Raw genomic sequence first — 23,017 nt, 5'->3', positions numbered from 1 at the left:
CAACATAGTGGCTGCCACCAGTAGCCAATTCTCATCAAACCTGCACAGTACAACATTTTCCATTTTCTCACCACTCTTCATCAGTGATGTAGCTAAGAAAAGAGTAACTAGCCCTGTGTTGGCCTGTTTGGTGAACAGTTCCTCACTTGTGGTGGTCAATTTTGTAACCTTTTTCTTTAAATCTTGTTTCAAAACAGCCCCAGACTCATGTCTACTTGATCATGTTGACTTCTTGTGAAAGTCACTTTGGATAAAAGTGCCCACTAAGTGAATAAATTTGAATCTAAGTTTTAATTGAAAAGTCATCTTTCTATTGTAGAGTGTATTCAATTGTACTGTAGTACTATCATCCAAATTATTTTTTTTTTACATTACCTATTTTTTAGCTATATCACCCTTGACTCCAGTGGAAGATCCACAAATCACCTGTTACCAGTGTGACTATCCTGGCCAAACATTGGCTGTGCATCACTGCCTCCACTTTGCCCTTAGATTGTGTTTTCAGCAAAGGTGGCAACACTGTACCCTGGCACAGGACATCCCAAAGACACATATTCAATAGACCAGTAATTCTAAGCAAAATATTGTAAATGAAAAAAATATGTATTTTGCATATTTTGTGCATATGTCTGGATAATTGACACATGGATTATGTGACACAATTAACTTGAGAATTTGTCATTGATGTTTTATTATGCTATCCATTCCCAGACCCCATTGATGTCTACTGCATCATTAACTTTGTGATCTCTGTTCACCATAAAAACATGAGGTTAAACATTTTTGTAAACCCTCACTAAGAACAACAAAGGGTAAATTGCAGAAAAAAAATAATATTTGGATGGAGTAATACTTTAAAATAGAGCACATGGAAATTAATATCATAATTACAGATATCAAACAATATGAAAAATTACATTGCAATAACAACTTTTGGCCATATTATATAACCCTATTAATGGGTTAAAAAAGTATGGGTATTTGTAGCATCACGAGATGTTTCTTGCATTTACATTTACATTTATTTGTTTAGCAGACACTTTTAACCAAGGTGACTTACAAAAATGAGGTAAACATCAGAGAAACATCAGTCAGGGGAATAGTGTTGAAACAACTGCTACAGGACAAGATTATAAATTGATTATCACAAGTGAAGAGTTTACGAGGTTACAAAAACCCAATAACAGTTAAAAAGAAATTCACCATGTTTAAATAAAATGGAACTATCAGTATTTGAGACCTGAATGATGTTGTGCATAATGCATTTTGCTTGCATATGAAAGTTGCATCATTTATTGTGAAAACAGCTGGTTTTCAGGTTTGCTTAGGATGACAGTTTTATTTGGTAATGCCAGCTAGAAGAGAAAGCACATCATCTAGCTGATGAAATTTCTGTAAACGTACATTGCTATCAGTTACATTTGTATCTCTTGTCATCCTTGCACAAAAATGTAAAACATTAGTACGTACGTCTCTTATTCTTCTTCTACTCTTTAGCAGTATAAATGTATCTTTAGATATAATGAAGTGATACATAGTTGAGCAGCATACAAGCAAGCAAACAAACAAATCCTTTAGGCCTAAGTTAGACAGGTGCTTGGTAAAAGAGAAGAAATTAAGTTTTTTTCTGTCATTCCCCTCTTTTGTTCTATGATGACTAGATCACCTTTCAACATTATGAAGAATGGCATGCATTTCATCATACTCAGGAGAAAAGGGAACAGTACTAAAAAACTGAAGTAGTGAAGGGAAAAGATGGCAGTGGCAGAAGACAGGGCATTAGGATGAGGAGTAGAGGATGAAGAGTAGGAGGTGTGATGTGAAGAGAGAGAGAGAGAGAGAGAACCACAGCTAGAGAGGAAATCTGAAAATATATTCAAACAGACTCAAATGTCTTAACACACAAGGACTTAGTATAGTAGATCAGAATACCAAATGACCCTCGGCAGGGAGCAAGATCTTTAGACAAGAAAAAATCCAAATCAGTGACACCAGACATAGCACAACTTATATCCATTGCAACGTTACATATTAATAAGGCTAAGTAGATATAATGAGAACAGTCTGCAATACAGGTATAGCACCATAATCTGACAACTGCACACATGTATCCTTATAAACACAATTCTGTCTAAGGTACCCTATTTTGCAGTGAGACCATATGGACAGCAACCATTTTGAATGACATAAGTTCCATGACAGAGGCAGTGGAATTTTCAAAAACCTCCATAGCATAGTTCATTAATATTTTCGCCCACTGGGATAATAGCAGTCTGTGGACAAGAAAACATCTTGGAATAGGTTAAAATTTTCAAGGAGCTGCGCCAGCTATTCTGCTTTTTTAACAGGATGGATGTGGAAGCTTGTAATGAACAGTCACATCAGAGAGCAAATAAGCCAAATAATAAACATTAAATTGTCCTTTGGAAGCAAAAGTCCAGAGGAGAGTAACAAGTGGAAATTTTAGGTAAAGTTCAGGAACAATCAGTAAGATTTAGTAAGGCATTCTAGATGAGCGCAAATGTGGTTGATCATAGGAATGACTACATGTCCGTACACAACAGGAGCCAATGTCTAGCATGTGCTGTTTCCCATTAAAATCACTAGAAGAACAAGATCAGAAACTGTAGAAGTCTTCCATGTGGCTTGGTGACTGGCAGAAAGGTGGAACTGAGTGTCCACTAATGGGTTGGAGAGAGTCATGAGTCATGGTTGGGGTTTAAACAGTAAAAAACAGAAGAGTTTAAGGAGCGACAGTTTGGAAGAAATTTGTGAGTAGCACAGTAGGTGTGAAAAGTAAATAGACCTGTAAAGTCCAGGATACTTAGCTTAGATATAGCCCAGGCAGGCAGTGTTTAGCGGGGCCACATAGGTATTGTTGTTTATTGCGTTTGCACCAAGACGCGTCTCGTCTCATCACCCCGTTTAAACTAATGTGTGTCTGTTTAAATGTCGTCCCTTTAATAAGAAATGGGGAAGGGTGTTGCGGGGAGGCAGCAACCCCCTGGACACGTTAGTACTGGGATTTTACCAGTTACATCCAGCTCATCATTATTTAAACTATCAGGAGGGAAAGAAGAGAAAAAAGGAGAAAGACAGATTTCATTTACCAACAACCACTCATCATTTTCTGACACTATTTACATTGCGCTTTGATCCAGTTTTGCTTCACATTCTGCTGGAATCACAACAGCTCAATCATCACCAGAAACCCCAGGCTTGGACATTATTATCTGCCTTTCGCCGAGGACGCACGTTGAGGTTGTTCTATTTTTTTCCGGGAGATTCAAACATGTCTATTTTTGATCAGTCATCCGTATTCTGGACAGTGATTTAACCGGACTCAATTTCAGGCCATTGACATTCAGATTATTCAGTATTATCTGTGTTTTGTGTTTGTTATATGGTTGCAGGGGGAAGGGAGGTTTTGTTATTGTATATGTTGTGTTTTCACTTTGCTGCTTTGGTGGAGGGATATATATATAGATATATTTTACATTGTGGATTTGTATTATTGTATCTGTCATTGTGTTTCATTTAATATATTTCTACACTTTTTTACATATCTGCCTTTGTTTACTAATCTTTAAACCGTCTATTGGGGAAGAGGGAAAATATTAATTGTTAGAGGTACGGCTTGGTATAGGTAAGTTTCTCAGTAATTCATCCAGGCCACAGGTCCTGGTAGTATGGCTTCCTGCTTGGTAAGGGGTCGGCCGTTACAAGTGGAATTAGACAAAAAAAAAACAATACTCAGTACATTACATAGAGGATAACTAACAGTGACTTTATAAGTATGTTATTATAAAACATATTTCCAAATTAAATTTAAAAAGGTTGAAAAAACTTTATATAATTACATTCACATTCATGGCTATTTGTAGTCATATCAGCAAAAAATATAAAAATCACATTTTAGTGTAAGGATCCCAGCCATCTCTAGCAATCATTTATAAAAATTAATCAATTATCCAATCATTAATAGATATAGTCCACGGATATCAGAAGCATAAGCAAAACACATTACACATTCCTGCTGCATGTGACACACATTAGGGTGAAAAAAAAGCTGAAGGAATAGTTTTTTTTTGGTCGGTTTAATCTATCAACTAGTCAAGAGCAATATTATGTGTTCTACTTGTGATAAGTAGTATGTACTATGGGAGGCCCTGACATCTATACTAAGACTTTCAGGTTGATTTGGGATTTAAAAGGATAAGAAAGAGACAGTTTTGCCTTGTTTATTGCAAAGTGAACTATGAAAGACTGTTCAATTCTTAAAATAAAGTAATGCCATATATTATACACACAACTGGTTCTTATGGTGCTACTGGTTGCTTGCATTCATCACCTTGATAAATATTTAAAACGATGTATTAAAAAAGTTCTTTATATTATACAACAATGCTCACTTTAATTCTGCCTTTTTACAAATACAATATACCTTGTGCTATTGTAATTCTGTGACATAGTCTTAAAAGAAAGTTCAAAGCCAGCAACACTGTGTACTACAGATTGAAAGAGGTACATGCTTTTGCAATTAACACTTCCTTCCGATGTCTGAGACATAAGGTATTTAGCCTTACCTTTTCTTTTCTTTAAAAATGAGTAATTTGCTTTTTTTGATGAAGCTGTATGTATGCTTGTTTTTACTCACATTTAAAGCAATTACAGTATATATAGATTACAAAAAAAGACAATCGAAAAATGAGCATCCGTTGGTCTATGAGAAAGCTGCAAAAACGAAACAACCAGAAACCACAAGCAGGGTTTAAACTTCTTACTAAGCTTTATGATGAATGCGTGAAAGTTCACTCTCCAGGCAGTGCATTGTTATCACACTTATTGTTTTAATCTATCAAACCAGAATTGCCTCATTGCCTTCAGTGCAAAACTAGATTAAAAATTCTACATTCAAGGAATAAAGCAAATGAAACACTGCAATAAATACTATACATTTGAATTTACTAATTTTTATTTTTTTCGTGTATTCTTTTTTTAAAATATTGTTTTCATAATCACCCTTCAGGATCACAGCTTGAATAACAATTCCTTAATTAATGAGTTTTTACCAAATAAATACAGAAGTAACTTTTTACCCTGTACATACAGAAGTAACTAAAGATTGGTGGAAACTGCTTGCGTGGCAATTGTGTACTTGTTAAGTAATTTGTTTTTTACCTATAAAAACTTGGAACCTCCATAAAATAGGAATTGAATACTAACAGTGCATCTGGAAAGTATTCACAGCGCATCACTTTTTCCACATTTTGTTATGTTACAGCCTTATTCCAAAATGGATTAAATGCATTTTTTTCCTCAGAATTCTACACACAACACCCCATAATGACAACGTGAAAAAAGTTTACTTGAGATTTTTGCAAATTTATTAAAAATAAAAAAATTGAGAAAGCACATGTACATAAGTATTCACAGCCTTTGCTATGAAGCTCAAAATTGAGCTCAGGTGCATCGTGTTTCCCCTGATCACCCTTGAGATGTTTCTGCAGCTTAATTGGAGTCCACCTATGGTCAATTCAGTTGATTGGACACGTTTTGGAAAGGCACACACCTGTTTATATAAGGTCCCACAGTTGACAGTTCATGTCAGAGCACAAACCAAGCATAAAGTCAAAGGAATTGTCTATAGACCCCTGAGACAGGGTTGTCTCTAGGCACAAATCTGGGGAAGGTTACAGAAAAATTTCTGCTGCTTTGAAGGTCCCAATGAGCACAGTGGCCTCCATCATCCGTAAGTGGAAGAAGTTCGAAACCACCAGGACTCTTCCTAGAGCTGGCCGGCCATCTAAACTGAGCGATCTGCGGAGAAGGGCCTTAGTCAGGGAGGTGACCAAGAACCCAATGGTCACTCTGTCAGAAGTCCTCTGTGGAGAGAGGAGAACCTTCCAGAAGGACAACCATCTCTGCAGCAATCCACCAATCAGGCCTGTGTGGTAGAGTGGCCAGACGGAAGCCACTCCTTAGTAAAAGGCACATAGCAACCCACCTGGAGTTTGCCAAAAGGCACTTGAAGGACTCTCAGACCATGAGAAACAAAATTCTCTGGTCTGATGAGACAAAGAATGAACTCTTTGGTGTGAATGCCAGGCGTCACATTTGAAGGAAACCAGGCACCGCTCATCACCAGGCCAATACCATCCCTACAGTGAAGTATGGTGGTGGCAGCATCATGCTGTGGGGATGTTTTTCAGCGGCAGGAACTGGGAGACTAGTCAGGATAAAGGGAAAGATGATTGCAGCAATGTACAGAGACATCCTGGATGAAAACCTGCTCCAGAGCACTCTTGACCTCAGATTGGGGTGACGGTGATCTTTCAGCGGGACAACGACCCAAAGCACACAGCCAAGATATCAAAGGAGTGGCTTCAGGACAACTCTGTAAATGTCCTTGAGTGACCCAGCCAGAGCCCAGACTTGAATCCGATTGAACATCTCTGGAGAGATCTTAAAATGGCTGTGCACCGACGCTTCCCATCCAACCTGATAGAGCTTGAGAGGTGCTGCAAAGAGGAATGGGCGAAACTGGCCAAGGATAGGTGTGCCAAGCTTGTGGCATCATATTCAAAAAGACTTGAGGCTGTAATTGCTGCCAAAGGTGCATCGACAAAGTATTGAGTAAAGGCTGTGAATACTTATGTACATGTGATTTCTCAGTTTATTTTTAATAAATTTGCAAAACCCTCAAGTAAACTTTTTTCACGTTGTCATTATGGGGTGTTATGTGTAGAATTCTGAGGAAAAAATTAATTTAATCCATTTTGGAATAAGGCTGTAACATAACAAAATGTGGAAAAAGTGATGCGATGTGAATACTTTCCAGATGCACTGTATGTACGCAGAATGAAAATGATTATTTAAATCATGTGGACTGTTTAGAAACCTGGTGCAATAACCTAGATAACAGTCTTAATTTGAGTACAAACACAAACAAATATTCTGTAAATGAAATCAGTGCTTATTTCTTCTCTGTAAACTCTAATTAAAGTGGTCAAGGACCTCATGTTGTCCTTTTATTGCAGTGTGAACCGGTCTGTTAAATGTTTCATCTTCATATTCTTGTTCAGCAGTCTGACAAACCAAAATTTAAAAAAGCTCCATCACATTACCAGACATGCAGATAATATTATTGGGCTGATGTAGTTGAATTGGTAAGTTTGTGTCAGAGAGCAATGCTGAAAAAAGCTGGAAATTACCTAAATTGATGATAGACACCCATTACATACAGAACTTAGATTCCCTGAATCAGAGAGGATAGTTGCCTTGAGACCCCACACCATTTGGTCCAGAAATTCCTTTCTTCCCAGTGCCCTAATAAGGAATATCAGAGATAATATTTTTTTTACATCTCCCGAAGTGTAGAGTTTTTTTTTGTATCCTGTACCAGTTTTACGTAAAAGTAGTTTTAAATGAAATATATTTTTTTCAAATGATGAAAACATTTTTAGAAATTTTTCATAAGTTTTTAACCTATCTTTTTTCTCTATTTGTTTGTTTTATTTCTTTATGTCTATTACTGGATACATTATGTGTGCTATCAGCATGGTGTCATCAGCATACCTGCTAATGGAATAGAGGTCAATGTTAGGTCTCAGGTCACTTGTGTACAGAGTAAAAAGTAATGGTGATAACTAAAACACATCCCTGAGGACTTCCTGCATTACGATGAATGAAAAGTGTCCTGTAATTTGACTGGCTGTCAATGATTTAAAAGAAAGCCCTGCATCCAAAATGTAATAAATGGGTTAACATTCATACTGTTCAATTTCTCAGTGAGTACGTGAGGCTGGATGGTTTTGAACGATGAAGAAAACTCCAGAAATAGTGCTCTGACATACGAACTTGGCTTATCCAGAAAAGTGTACATTTGATGTACCATAATTTAGTGATGAGTGTATCTGCCACACTTCTGTTTGCACAGTAAGCAAACTGGTGGTTATCTTGAAATTACTTTGTCTTTGTCATTAAAATGGTATAAATCGTTACTAAAATTGAAGTTCCTTCAGCTCAATAAAACATGAAAATAATTGAAAGATTTATGTAACCAAAAACGTTTCAGTTTATTACTTTTCTTGTGAGGGAAGTATACAACATATTGTAAATGTAGTAAACCTACACATATTTGACCAGTGGCTGACATATAGGTATTATGACACGAATTCAGAAGGATTGTGAAGCTACAGACTCCCTGTACGAATTGCATATCAGTGTGTAATATGGTTCTAGCCACGTTCAAAAAATAGTTCATTGTTACATTACAGGGCATTGTAAAGTCTTGGAAGAGTTTGTAGGTTTCTGACTTCTCCCTATAGATTTTTGAATAGCAATATCTTAATGTAACTACTTCAGTGTTAAAAGTGCAATATTGCTTTGTTAACGTACCAACAATTAAGAATAAACACCACATTTACAGTACCATAGTGCACTTTTCCTTTTGTTAGTATATGTCAATAAAACAGCAATGTGCGCCACATGATAAACAATCCTAAGTAGTTTTTTCCACAAATCAGTACTGTGAACTATACTATATATGGTGTACTGAAACTATACTTTTTATTTGTTACATATTAGTAAACCATTGCCAAATGTTTCTTTAATGAAAGACAGTACAAATCACTCTTAAATGAATGGATGATATCTACTACATCAACATTGCTACACTACTCAATAAAGGGGCATAGGATTAGTTGTAAAAAGATAATCCTTCCATATATGGTTTTATATTTTCTGAAAACCTTGGAAACTGGTTTTATTGCATTAAGAAGGAGAAACAAACTATAAAAATGGGCACTTATGCAACAAAAAAAGCAGTCATCAAACCATGGACCTCTGGTTCCACAGGCAATGAATGCACCAATCAATAAATGAACAACACGATTTTCTTGAAGAAACCGGCTTAAAAACATGTACAAAACATTATATAATTTGACAATCATCTTGGTCTTGAAACAATAAATAAAAGTGAAAATATCTTAAATATTTTTGCAATTAAGCTTCTAGTACATGGCAATTATGGTCAAACAGCTCTCACTCAGGCCTGTACACAAGAGGATGACTTTTCATTTTTGTGCCAATTTTGAAACCCTAATACTGTCTATGCATTAACATGTATACACTACTTTTAAGATTTTCTTCCTTTTACTATTTTGAGATGTTTGCATTTTAAATAGAACTGATAAAAGAAGGGATACCTAGACAATATGTTTGACCTCAGTAATATTTTAATAGTTCTGAGAGTCAGAATCAAGAAGAACAATTAATCCACAATAACACTCTGTTCATGTATAACCAGCCTAGCACTCTTGCTCATAATGATACTATCATAGTTTGCTCCCACTGGACACACAAGAGGTGATCTTGGGCCCTGCTATGCATGAAGAATTAAGGACTGCCACCTAAACCAGTTCAGGCAAGGATGAGCTCTGTACCTCTTAAACTATCTGCACACATCGAGTACACCACCTCTTGCTAATGTGAAAGAATTCCTAGTGCTTCTAAACTATGAAAGTGATACCCTGTATACCTACTATTTAAATCTAGTTGTCTGTGGTCTCTTAAGATGAAAAGTTCAAAAATAAAAGTGCTTACTTGGGGCTATTATTATTATTTGCTCAGATGCAATTGAACAAAGCTAAATATCATATAATTTTGCAAAACGGTAAACAGAGAAGCACACACATTCGGTTAAACACAAAGCATTGCTTGAAAGAATGTGAGTACCTGAACAATTATTATATTGGTCTAGAGCAGGGATGGGCAATGTCGGTCCTGGAGAGCCGCAGTGGCTGCAGGTTTTTGTTCCAACCCACCTTCTTAATGAGAAGTCTATTATTGCTGATGAAGGACTTATTGCTTAAGTGACATTTTGATGCTTCATTTTAGTGGTCTTGCTTGTAAAGGGTACCCAACCTTACCTGCTTATGTCAATCTTAAACAGCTGCATTCACTGTTGTAATGGCTCCTTATTAGCAATAAGATGTAAATGACAAAGTATAGCCAGCAGTTCTCCATCTAGCTTGTTTCCAAACCAAGTCTGGTTTTCTGTGTGTGTTCATCCTGCACTGTTTAATTTAATAAAACACTTAACAGAAAAATGTGACAGACTGAAAATTATCTGTTTAAGGCTTCAAATCATTTGGGTGATATCTTTGGAAAGGAAAAAATCTACAATATAAGAACCATAGCATTGCAGACTAACAAGCCATAAAATTGAATAAGGCCTGTGATTGGCAAGGATTGGTTTCTAATTAAGCAATTGGGTTGGAATAAAACCTGTAGCCACTGTGGCTCTCCAGGACCGACATTGCCCACCTCTGGTCTAGAGGACTGTTAGAATTTGAACTTTCGCCATCTGAAAAAATGACTCTGTAATTATTTATATTCAAATTGTAGTCCTCTAAACTCTTCAAGTGTGTGACACTGCAGTCCTTTGCTAAAAATATACAACTGCTGGAAGGTAGAAATTCACAAATATGAACATATCCTACAATGATGAAGCAACAGTGTTTACTCTTCTCCAGACAAGCACCTGTCTAGGACAGACAAACTGAGATACAGTGAGCAATGTATTTTTATACATTTATAGGATCACAATTATTTTTTTCTTGTTAAATTAATATTAAACCTAAACCATACCTTTAAGAAAGTGAAAAATTAGCTAAAATTAACTTCAAGGAACGTAAAAAAACAAACAAAAACAAACAAAACCACAAACTTTCCACACATATTTTTTTGGATAATTAAACCCAGTTCAGCCTATTTCAATACAGCACTCTTCATCGAGGACAGACAGAGAGTACATGCTTAGATTTACAAATGTAAAACAGCATTACAAATGTATGTAACCAGGCAAAATGTACATATTGTAAATAATCACACATGACAAGAAAAATAAACATACTGTAAATACAAAAAACACTGTTAAATAAAACATCTGCACCCTAAAAATAAATAGATAATGGAGGATACTTTTACAAATGACTAACTCGAGGGGTCGAAAATTTCACTTAAAGGTACATATGAATGGGTGTCCTGAACCACATGTTCCATAAAATATACATTATGAATTTGCTAAGAAACAATTGGTTATACTGCAAAGGAACTTGATTTTAGTTAATTAAAAACATGAAGCAAGTTTTCATCACCATCTTCTATAGGACTTTGATGAGAGATTGTGCATGTTAGTTTGTTTGCCCTAACAGGTTTTGTCAATTTCCTTTTCTAAATTGCTCACAGTATGGATGCGTGCAATGGCTGTTTGCCCAAAGATGTACTGGTAAACATTTACGATGAATTATTGCTTTGCAGTCATTTGTGCCTCCTGTACACTTTCAAGTATTTCCAGGAACTGTGTGAATAAAAAACAAATGGATTAATGTTAAGTATTTGAGGAGAGGATAACATTTTATGCTTGCTGAAAAGCACAACTAGGCTAAGTGAAATAAAAAAAAAAAACAAAGTGTGACAGCTGCTATTGACGGACATCCATTTTTGAGTATTGTGATTTTAGTCCCAATTTACAGAAACAAAATCTAGACAATGCATAATATATTTGAAACCTAAGACAAAAGAAGGTCAATTTTTCCTTTCCCGTAAGCTCTACTGCAGATAGCATTAAAGATAAAGAGCAATTTTCACTCTGAAGATGCATCTAGCTAGACCAGTTTACTCAATTTATGTACTGTATTATCACTATTTTAAGGAAAACAAAGAAGTGAAAGCCACATACAAGTAGTAAAAAGGAGACCATAAATACAATTATAACAAGTAACTATACCGCAAGTGCCAATTGCTGTTTTTTTTTTGTAATTAGAACTTTTCAGAGTAGAGTAGAATAAAAATATTTCAAACAGATCCAGTATCTTATATGCCCATTTAATACTATTATATTTTAAAGACATACAGTAAAACAATAGTTGTTTAATCTGACATCACTGAGACTAGTGCTAAATATTGACATCTGCCATATATTAGAATATTTAACCATCCATTACTTTACTGGCACTGAATGACTCAGTTTAATGAATATACATACTAAGATGAACACAAATATTAACAATAATCACGAAAAAGAAGGAAGGGTGTATTGAGCACAAACTATGGCTCATAACCAAATAAAGACAGAGGCTGGCAGCAAACAAAGTGAAAAAAGAAAATCAAAAACAAGAGAACAAAACTGGAATTTATGACCAAGCCACAAATTAAATGCAGCACTCACTTAAATTCTCTGGCATAATCAGAAGGAAACTGCCTGAAGCTGTTGCCAAGCAGCTGGGGATACCACCAGTAAAGACTAGATTGACTAGAAAGAAAGTCACAGATAAGAGAGGTGGAGCTATGAATATTTTCTAGTATGCCATCTTTGAAAATGCCAGTTAAGCGAGTTTGCCAGTTTATGAACTGAGAGGTATCACAGACTTTACTGAATCAGTGTGAAAACTGTAAATAACCACTTTTGGACACACTGTATAACACATGTAGCATGATAGGAAGCAATTGTTGACACTCGTGCAATTGCTTTACTTCAGAAAGGCCCTTTGCTTCTCACGGACCAAAAATAGAAAACCTGTCCCAATTCAAAAATGAGTGATTCAAATTAAGGTAAATATATAATAATCCACTCAGCAGACACATCTGTAAATGAAATAATCTTATTATATTTTGACTAAACAATTCCATAATTTTAAAATTAGATGATTACTTATTCTGCAGTGACAACACTGAAACTGTACAGGAAACCAGAACTTCCCTTGTTTAAACTAAAGTCAACTTTCCTGATAACACACCTACAGTAAATGGGAAAACTGCTCATTGCAAGTGTCAGCACTTTTTTTATTTAAATGCAATAATATCAGAGAAGATCTGTGGTATATATTGTGCCCAACACCAAGATCTGGGCCTTCATTTATGAAACTTTGTGTGGATTTTACCGTGAAAATATTCACACACCCAAAATACAGAAATATGCATATGACAAGGAAAAAAATAAGTTTCATAAATCCTGGCATATGCACGTTTCTATCCAATTTACCATTTATAAATCTCAATCATCTTGTAAAAATGTGCAGGTGAATGTGCCTCGAATGCCGCCCCAGAAGCATCCAAATATGTAGCCTGCTAATGCCGAACATCATCTCCCTCCCTGACACATAAAATCCTCTTCTGCGTGCATTCAAGAGTATCTGGCTGTAATCTGCAACTGAAAGTGAAAGATCATGCGCTGCATAATAGCATCTCTCCTCTAAACTCTGAGGGCCCAGTTTAGGTATAAGGCATCATTGTCTGAGCGGGTAGCCACTATCATCCAATACATGTAATGAAGTAATTGCTGTTACAATGAATAGTACAGCCCACTGTGCTCTGCAACTGAAGATGCAAGATCATGCTCTGTATAATAGAATCTGTCCTCTAAACTCTGAGGGCTCAGATTAGGTATAAGGCATTACTGTCCAAGTGGGTAGCCACTATCATCCGGTAAATGTAATGAAGTGATAGTTGTTACAATGAATAGTACAGCCCATGTAAAACACTGAGGGTTCAGCCAGTTACCGTACTAACAAGCCAGCCACCATGTACAGCACCATCACTACCATGAAAGTTACTTTAATTCAAAATAAATGAATCATGGGTTGACCCAAGCCACTGACACACAACATTTACCAGCCACAGCTTGGAAGACTTGTGCATTAATGGAGTGTAACTGTACTCAGTTAACAAAATCATCTTTATTCTTGCTAGGTGCCCTTATTGCAATATGAATGCAGTAAAGTGCTACGATTATGTTAGGAAAGCCGGACACTGCTGCAAATTGACTTTTTATCTTTTGTTTTGTTTTTCTTTTGTATGTACTGTACATCCACGCCATACGAGAACTGGATGTTGTGACTCAAAGGTCAGTTAATTGCTTCCAGCACAGCAAATATAATGGAGAGAAGCTTGGTTGAGATATTCATAACCTATTTGCCAGTTCCCTGAGAAGTGACAAAAGATGGCCAATAAAAACTGACAAAAAAATGACAAATGCGTGTCATTGGCCCTAAAAGGAAACTAAAATATAGATTTGGCATAATATTCAGGGTTTTTGATGTGTAATATGTTTGTCATGTCAATACACATTATAATAATGGCTCAGTAATATGAATTACTATATTTGAGAGTCGTCATTTAGCTCATTTCACTGCATTTCCCTTCTTGATTGGGAGTGTCGTCATTTTCCAGTTTCTCCAAAATGTTGCGTACCCATGAGATGCAGTAAATACTGTATACGTGTTACCCAATCAAGTTTTCTTTTATAAGTCTGGACATTTGCATGGGAAGTTGCTTGTGTACATTTCAAACTTTTTTTTGTGAATACACAAGCTTTATAAATGATGCCCCTGAAGAAATGCAACAGTGTGATAGACCTTTTATGTAAGTTAGAGCCTCACAAGTGGTTTCACAAAGGCCTCTGAGGAAAGTGGGAAAAAAATGAAATGGTTTTGACAAAATGAGGGTGGAGTGCTCTATTTTTCCACTCCAAGAATATGTTGATATACATGCACTTCGGGAAAACTGTTTGAAACCTCCCTGTGAAGAAACTTTTTAAATTTATTGCAATATGGGATGCACTCAAGATACATACTGCAATTTACAGAAATGCATTGAAAAGAAGATCTTTATTTGTTAGACACCTGATGTGGCATAGATGATGCATAGAAGAATTTCACATTTTTTACCTGATAAAAACTAAACTATTCAAAATAAAATAAAGATGTTAATTACTATTTTGCTTATATATTTTCTTTTTTGTGTTCCTTTAAACAACAGCTTCAGTTTTTGTGACTGTGATGCTACCCTGACAGATGGAAAATACCTCAAGGGACCACAATCCTTTGTGCTCTCAAATAACCAGAAGGAACACTTTAGTCTCCCATTTGAACCCCAAATCATATTACCTTCTTTCAAAAACAGAAGAGAGTAAAGATAAACATTTTTTAATTGATTTCCACGATTTAATATACAGTATTTTTAAAGATCAACAGTCCATTCAGCAACCTGTAGTGGTCTGTAGGTGGATCTCTTAAGAAAGTTAGCAATTAATATATTGTTCTGCACCATATAAGTACATTTTTTTCCATAAGTAAGAGTTGTGCTTTAACTCTTTTCATTAGTCTAATATGCTATAATTAAAATTGAGAGCCTGTATGCAACTTCTTGAAGGACATACAGTACATAATAATATATTCACTCACTCTGTGATTTTTTTTTTATTTATCCCATTATTGGATTGCAGGGAGCTTGAACAAACCTGGCAGTACTGGGTGTTTGTGAGGAAATCAGATTAATTAAACCCTTGGAGAACACGCTTTTTATAATTTGGGCATAAACAATATTGGTATAGCCCTATAACAGGTTTATTCATATGATAGCTGCAGATTTGTTTAGTGTTGTTGTGAAAATAAGACAAAGCAAAAAGTGTGATGTAGATGCAATTTACTATTAAACCTTTAAAAGAAAACATCTTGTGCCACTGTTTCAATAATTTAATACACACAATCAGTAATATAATAAGGACGAACCATTTCAGACATTAAAGTTAAATAAAAAAAAGTTGAGAAGTTTAAAAAAATTGCTTGAGAAATAATGGCGTATGGATCAGCTGACAAAGCAAATGTACAACAAAAGAAGTTCAAGCAGTTAACAATTAGTGTGGCTAAGTTCTGCTAACACTTTGTTACTAAGTGATAAAAGTGATAAATGTCACATGCAAATATTATACAATAAACTAATTGAAAATGTCATTTGAATGCAGAAGTGTGAGCTCCGAGTGTTCTGGTGAATGGTTTTGATCATAACGTAGTTTCAAACACTAACTTCTGTTTAGGTTTTGAAATGAGTTAATAAAATATATTTAAAAAATCTTGATACATTTCTTAACACAAGAAAATACCACAAAATACTGTGCAACCATGTATAATACAAACTCTACTTATCTAGTGTTGTTAATACACAGATGTGCACAGGTATATTTTCATCACCATTGTGATCAAAGCCATCATATCAAACAAAGAATTTCCAAACAAGCCAATTAAATACTTGAATATATTGTGAGTCAGTATTTTTAATATAACATCACTCTTAGCCATCATTATCATCATGATCATAAAGTATTTTAAAATTATAAACTAATTCAACAAAAAGCAAGATAAAAAATGGGAGTACAAAACTACATAAACCAAACAGAAATCACACAGAAGCAGAATTTAGACAAAGTCTGTAAATATTGTGGTATCAGAATAAAAATACATTTACTGTACAGTACACAGGAGTTAAATATCAGTTAAACATCAACTAAATCTATACTAACATGTTAGATAAAACAATCAACTTAAAAGTAAATACTGAAACAACAGATGTAAAATGCAAGAAATATGTGAACATTTTGATTGATGAATAATTGTAGACAGAGTGAGTTGTAAATGTAAATGAGTTGAGAGTTACACCATGGGGCTTATGACATCTTAGATGACTTACAGCTTAAACAGATAAGTTCTTAAGTACAGGCAATATTTCATATTTAAATTTATATACTTATAAAAATAACACTGACAGCATTTCAACTTCTCCATAAAAATAAGAAAAATTATAGGTAAGGCTGCCCTTTCAACTGAATTTCTGTCACAAGACTAAAAGGTACAGGGATTTGATTATCATCTTAGATACAACTGTAACAACCGAGAGTGCAGACAGTTAGGTTGCAGGGCTCTGTCACACTAGATAAAAAATTGTAATAATTAGAAAATTAGTAAGATTACTTCAAGTTAATAAAATATATAAATAGTTTAAAATAAACTTTCATCATATGCAACCATTACATGTGCTCTACTGCTTTTCAAGGAAAATGTATCACAGCTAGAAAAAAGCAGTAGACAAGAACAGAAAAAAAATAATGGAAAACATCAACTGCTATTCCACAGTACTTTCCAAATATAGCATATTAGAAAATGACAATAATGTATATCACGCACAGATATAGATAAACATTAAAGGTTATTGTCAACACAATTTTTCGAAGTAAAGTTTATTAAAATGTACCAGCAATAAAATTATAACATTTCAGGTACTGTATTATAATTTTTAAAAGAAAGAATGATCCCAGTTGTATTTATTTTGTGAGAAAGTTTTAAGCAAATGGACTCATAAATGAGTAATTCAATAATATAGATCTGGAAAGTGTAGATTTTAAACAAGTTCTAAAGCTCAAGTTTCAAGGGTCTGTATTTTTCATGAAAATGTTTAATGCCATATTTTAAATCTTACTGTAGCTGAAGATCAAAATAAAAGTACTGAATTTAAAAAACAAAAAACATTTATAAAGAGTTACAGACTAATAATAAACAGCACTTTTGAGTGTGCAATGCAGTCCTTACTCAGTATGCAGCAGACCATTACTAAGTACCACTTTATATTAAAATAAACACACCCTGGCAGAGACTTACGATCAACTCATGAGGCAACCAGTAGTTACAATATCTTAATTCATTAACAAAATAAAAACTTTGCCCCTGGGAGGTTTTAAAAGAAGAGAAAATGCTCCTTTCCACTAATTGCATAAGCACCTGCCTAAAGATGCCAGTAAAAAGTGAGCCTTTTGTGTCTAAAAATCAAACAAAGACCTGCAGACGGGACTGAAAGGAGACATCTGTCCCTGGTGAACAGCTTTTATTAGTACACACTTAACATACACAAGACATTATTAGGATGAAAGGAAAAACCCACCTTGGAATGTTGCCTTCTCAAGCTGAATCGCTGTACCATTGTACAGTAGTTCTGCTATCCTCTAGATAAGACAGCAGCAATTCTAACTCATATAGCCGAGAGTAACAAAACTAGTGCCAGATGATTTTAAAAAAATGATAATCCCAACAAAGAAATCAAGCAGCTGTCTGTGTCCTTTCATGTTTTGCTTTTGCCTCTTCACAGTAAGACACTGTAGTATTTGCCCCACAACGTGCTAATAGTGAGACAGGCTTGGTCTTCTTCCTTTTCAATTCGTTTCTTTTTTTTTTTTCTAACACTTCCTGTGACTCAGCTGTGATGTCTCGTTGTAGAGAGTAAGTAGTGGGGGGGTGGTGGTGTTGGATGTAGAGCTGGGAGGGGTGGAGGGAATGCTGGCCACCCCTCTGTCCTAGTGCTACTGGCAGCTAGAGGCAGATTTCAGTAGTTGTAGCCACCTGAGCCTTTTTCTATGTTTCATAACAGAAAGCAAGAGCAACATGAGCACTTAAGATCACCAGGGTGGGGCAGTCAAGCTGGCTGAAGATAACAACTCACAATGAACTCTACTCTGAAATCCCTCCGAATTTCATATTATACACTGCATAATGAACATTCCCTTGTACTGGTATACAGAGAAAAAACTCTATATAACAATTAAATAAGAATAATTCTGAGAGCTCACAATATGTTTTATCATCCTACATGTTTTATAAAGGTGTACTAAGCAGATATATAGCTAAGTAAATCTCAAATTATAAACACCATAATATATACACTGTACATAAATATAAAAATATATAAGCAGGTTGGATAATGGATGGATGAATATATATATATATACACACACACACACACACTGTATACATATACAAATTGTCATACATATGTGAGCAGGGGGCACTTCAGGGCTTTAATGTTACTTGTAATTGTGCTTCATGTCAGGGGCTGGTGCTCTCGTTTACATCCTGTCCCTCTTTTACCCTCAGGATTGAAGACTGGTGACCTCATTTCTACTTTTGTTACAAGCTCTAAACCGCCAGTTTCAGAGAATAAAACTGCAACCTTGATGGAAGTCATCAGCATCTAAATTAGACACCATAGTACTCACCACTCTAACCAAAACTTTTGGCTTTTCATCACAGCAAATAAGCGGGGCTCAAAAGGTGGTGCACTTTATCTTTGTCCTTGCTTCATTTGCACTGGTGCAGTCAGCAGGATTTGAACTGGACTATGAATGATCCACTGGACCTTGCAGAGGTGGTGATATTCCAGACTGAACAGCTTCAGACCCTCTATTTTCATGTCACCACACTGGGGACTAACTGTACAGAGGTGGATGCAGCATGAGAAGATTAACAGAAAAAATGCCTTTAGATCTTATCAGGTATTTGTGCCACTCAGACTTAAAGATAACATTGAGGCTTTTCTGTTTTTATAAAGGGAGTGCCATTTGGCATCATTGGGATAAGAAGAAGTGGGTACACATGATCTTGCCCTTCCTTACCCACAAAGTACAGCACATTTTCTATTACTTCGATGAGTGGGAGGTTGAGGATTATGATGTGCTGAAGGCAGACATCCTTGCCAGTAATGGCGGATCAGTAGGCACGCAGATGAAAACAGCTGAAGACCCAGACCTTGGCAACTTCCTCATTCGCAGCCTCTGTATTGAGAGTTTGAGACAGGATTCCAACCAAAGGAAAAATTGCTTTCACCTCTGCACTGCTACAAGTACAGGGAATAAGGGTAAATCCAACTATCTGTGTTTTGATGAGACCATGGACTGTTAATGGACACAGGGGGGAAGGTACTTAGAGTAGCTGTTATTAGCCTATGCGCTTGTTCACAGGTGCAGTAGTAATAAATTGAAACAAGGTAACAATGTCATGCGCAAAGAGGGAAGTCCAGCTGGGCACCTTGTCTATTACAGTTTGAACAGACAGGATGGCTGCTTTGAGCTTCTGTCTTTAAGTAGAGGTCAGATCACTATCAAAATTGAGTTTAATATCCTTGACAAATAAGAACTGACACAAGTCAGAATTGGGATCAAAGTACTTCTTCTTCCACTGCTTGACTAAATTTGCGTGATAGACCCAACTGAGCCAATTTACCCTTGTAATGGATCATGTGCCTCTCCAGTAAATGACCATTCACAAGGAGTCAAACCCTTGTGTTACTAGGTTGTTCCAGAACTTGCAGTCATATAAGTTTAATGTCTAACATCACCAGGGGCCTCATGTATAAACGGTGCGTACACACAAAAATGTTGTGTACGCCTGTTTCCATGCTCACATCGTAATGTATAAAAACTAAACTTGGCGTAAAGCCACACACATTCTAATGCCAGCTAAAACCATAGTGTACGCAAGTTTTCGGCTCAGTTTTACAAACTAGAGGCACCCAGCATCAAAGCAGTGCTACTGTTCCTGGGTGGTTTCCCTTTATTTTTTAGATTCACATTCCTGATGTGGCTTTATCAAATACACTGACATTAACTGCATATCATTTTTGAGTTTAAGGCATCTGATTGTAATCAACCTGTAAGCACATAATGGTGCACGGAATGGCCAAACTATTCCAAATACTATAGCTGCTTTAGCGTTGTTACTCTCAGTGCACCACTGATTGTTTTAACCCACTCTATCTGAGTGTGGAATCACAGCTCTACAGCAGCTAATCAGAAAGCTCTACTGCAGATTGTGTCAAAAGCGGAGAGAATTATCGGGGTACAGCTTCTAGCACACGCTGCCTCAGCCATGCGCACGGTTTATTTGACCTTCTCCCATTCCGCAAACACTTATAGCCTTTCCTGCAAAAACCTTGCAGTTAAGAAACAGTTTCATCCCAAGAGTTATAAATGCACTCAATCTGTCCATCAAGTGCTTCCGGTAGAACTGTTTGTACTTATAAGTTGCACAACCAGAGCCACTTACACCTTTTTCATTGTTTTTTTTATCGTATTATCATTATTATTATTATTATTGTTTTTGTTATTGTTATTTTACCATTTTATAGGAAAATAAGTTTATGGAGGATTTGCATATTGAATCTCATTGTACCACACATTAACAATAAAAGAATTCAATTCAGTTCAATAGGAGACAGCACATATTTACAGATGATGACGATTGGCTTCTAAGTCGATTTAGATTTCCAGGTGCTATCTTCTTGGAGCTTTAGATATCATTTTTCAGATGAAATCCAGTAAAGTATATATATTACATTATACATATACATTTTAACTTCATTTAAATGATGTATACTGTTATTAAATGTGTGGACACAGTGGACAGTGGTAGCAATGAACTGGTGCCCTGTTCAGGGATTGTTCCTGCCTCACGCTGTATGCTTCCTGGGACTGGTGAAACCCTAAATGGATAGATGGATGGAATAATTACACATGTACTATGAAGATATTTTAATGTCCCTTGAAAGTTTTGAAGAATCAGTGTTCTAAGCTTACAGATGACATGACATTTATTAAAGAGCTGATTGTATAGCGATTGGTTACTTGGAGAAAGAAAAGGAAGGACAGAAATTAGGGTTTAGTACGTTTGAAAGAGACAAAACTGCTACAATAAATTATTTCATCAAGGGTCATGCACGGCACACAGAACATCTTGCAGGAGGCAGGAACAATCTATGAATGAGGAGTCAGCTCATCACTACCCCGTGCCATTTTGTCCCCATGTTTAATACATGCTCTAATTCATTTCATCATGAAAATTATATCACGTATACATCTTTCAAGCTTTTTCTCCACTGTGTCCCTATGTTTTTTCTTTTCTTTGTACCCTAATAAGCTTCTATATAACATTCAAACGGTGGGCTACGACTCGCCTTTTAACGGCAACTTTGATATCTGACCTTTTCGTTTATTTATTTCAGGCAGTGTGCAGCTTTCTGAATTTCCTTTTGTTGTTTATACAATTGCTTAAACCAAGAAATAGTACGTTTTCCTTGCCTCCACTTGGCATTCGCTGATATTCTTCTTTTTTCCCCCATGCTTTTGCTATTGTCTTTTCACAGAACACTGAATTTAAGGGAATAAGTTATACTGATTTGCATATTCAAAGAGGCGTAAGTCTGAGAGAGGCGGAAGGCGCATGCACGAGCGTTACATTTCACGTAGACCGGGATTTATGTAGTGGAAGTTTGTGGAAGTTGGCTTACGCACGGTTTTATGCATCTGAATTTTTTTTATGCATATGCACATTTCAACTTTTGTTCCTATGCCATGTTTTTGTGTGAATTCTACACAAGGCATTATGCATGAGCAGTGTCATATACTGTATGTACATGTGAGTAGGAAGCATCTTAAGGGCTTTAATGTTAATTGGAATTTCAGCTGAGTTATTGTTTGGCACTGTCATTTATACCTTTCCCACTTTTACCCTCAGAATTAAAGACCAGGGCTGAAGACCAGTGATCTGATTTCTATTTCCACTATAATCTCTGACCTTTCAGTCATTGGGTATGTAACTACAACTTTGTAAGAAGTCATCATTGACACCATGACTAAGATCTGAGTAAGAGCACTCTAGATAGAACATTTTTCAAAGCATTTATATTTTTTAGGCTTTTCACTACTGTCTGTTGAACAGGTTTCACCGAGTGGTGCCCCAACACTCTATCTTTGTGTATTGTGATGGATGGCCGGCCATTTATCCCGGCCAATACCCCCAAGCCGCCAGGTGGAGCCCTCCTTGCAGCGTGGAGGTCCCCAGAAGACCAGCAGGGCATCATGGACCTTGGAGTTTTTATGCAAAGCCCTGCTGAATGCGGTGGGGGCCACAGGAGGGAGCTGTAGGGAGGACCGAGGGCTTCTTCGTGCCCTGTGACCCGGAGGTTCGTCACAGGAAGAGCGACGGATTTCCGGGTTGAAAAAGGACTATTTACCCTGACCCGGAAGGAATAAGGACTTGTGGACTATTGGGCAGAAACACTTCCGGGTCAGGAGATATAAAAGGACTTTGGGAACTCACAGACAAGGAGCTGAGCTGGGTGGAAGGGTGGCAACGCGTCTGGGAGCTGGAGGATTGTATTATTGTGATTTATGGGTGATTTATGAGTATTGTGGTGGAGAGTGTGCTTTGTGCACTGTGGCAAGAAAATAAAGTCAACCTGAGGACTTTTACCTGGTGTCTGGAGTCGTGGACAGGGGTTCAAGGGAGCGAGAGTGCCCCCTATCGTTCACTGTGGCGTAGCCGGCAGGATACTCTAGCGTCATTTGCAGAGGACC

The 23,017-nt window shown here is 36.4% G+C and overlaps 1 protein-coding gene across 4 annotated transcripts in view; it reads right to left on the bottom strand.

Annotated features, from left to right (window-relative positions):
- The window catches only part of tmcc1a (transmembrane and coiled-coil domain family 1a), a 156,573-nt gene that overhangs the window by 59,375 nt on the left and 74,181 nt on the right, over positions 1–23,017 (bottom strand). Inside the window, exon 1 of one of the 4 annotated variants that reach the window (XM_039770994.1) lies at positions 17,776–18,486. The exons of the other annotated variants lie outside the window; for them this stretch is intronic. Coding sequence (XP_039626928.1) covers positions 17,776–17,814 — 39 coding nt within the window. The 5' untranslated portion in view covers positions 17,815–18,486. Of the gene's footprint in view, positions 1–17,775; positions 18,487–23,017 lie in introns of those variants that run through there. 4 annotated transcript variants of the gene reach the window in all.

Source organism: Polypterus senegalus, chromosome 12 (assembly GCF_016835505.1).
Source record: "Polypterus senegalus isolate Bchr_013 chromosome 12, ASM1683550v1, whole genome shotgun sequence".
Classification (NCBI taxonomy): Eukaryota; Metazoa; Chordata; class Cladistia; order Polypteriformes; family Polypteridae; genus Polypterus; species Polypterus senegalus.
This window is presented reverse-complemented; position numbering and strand designations above follow the sequence as displayed.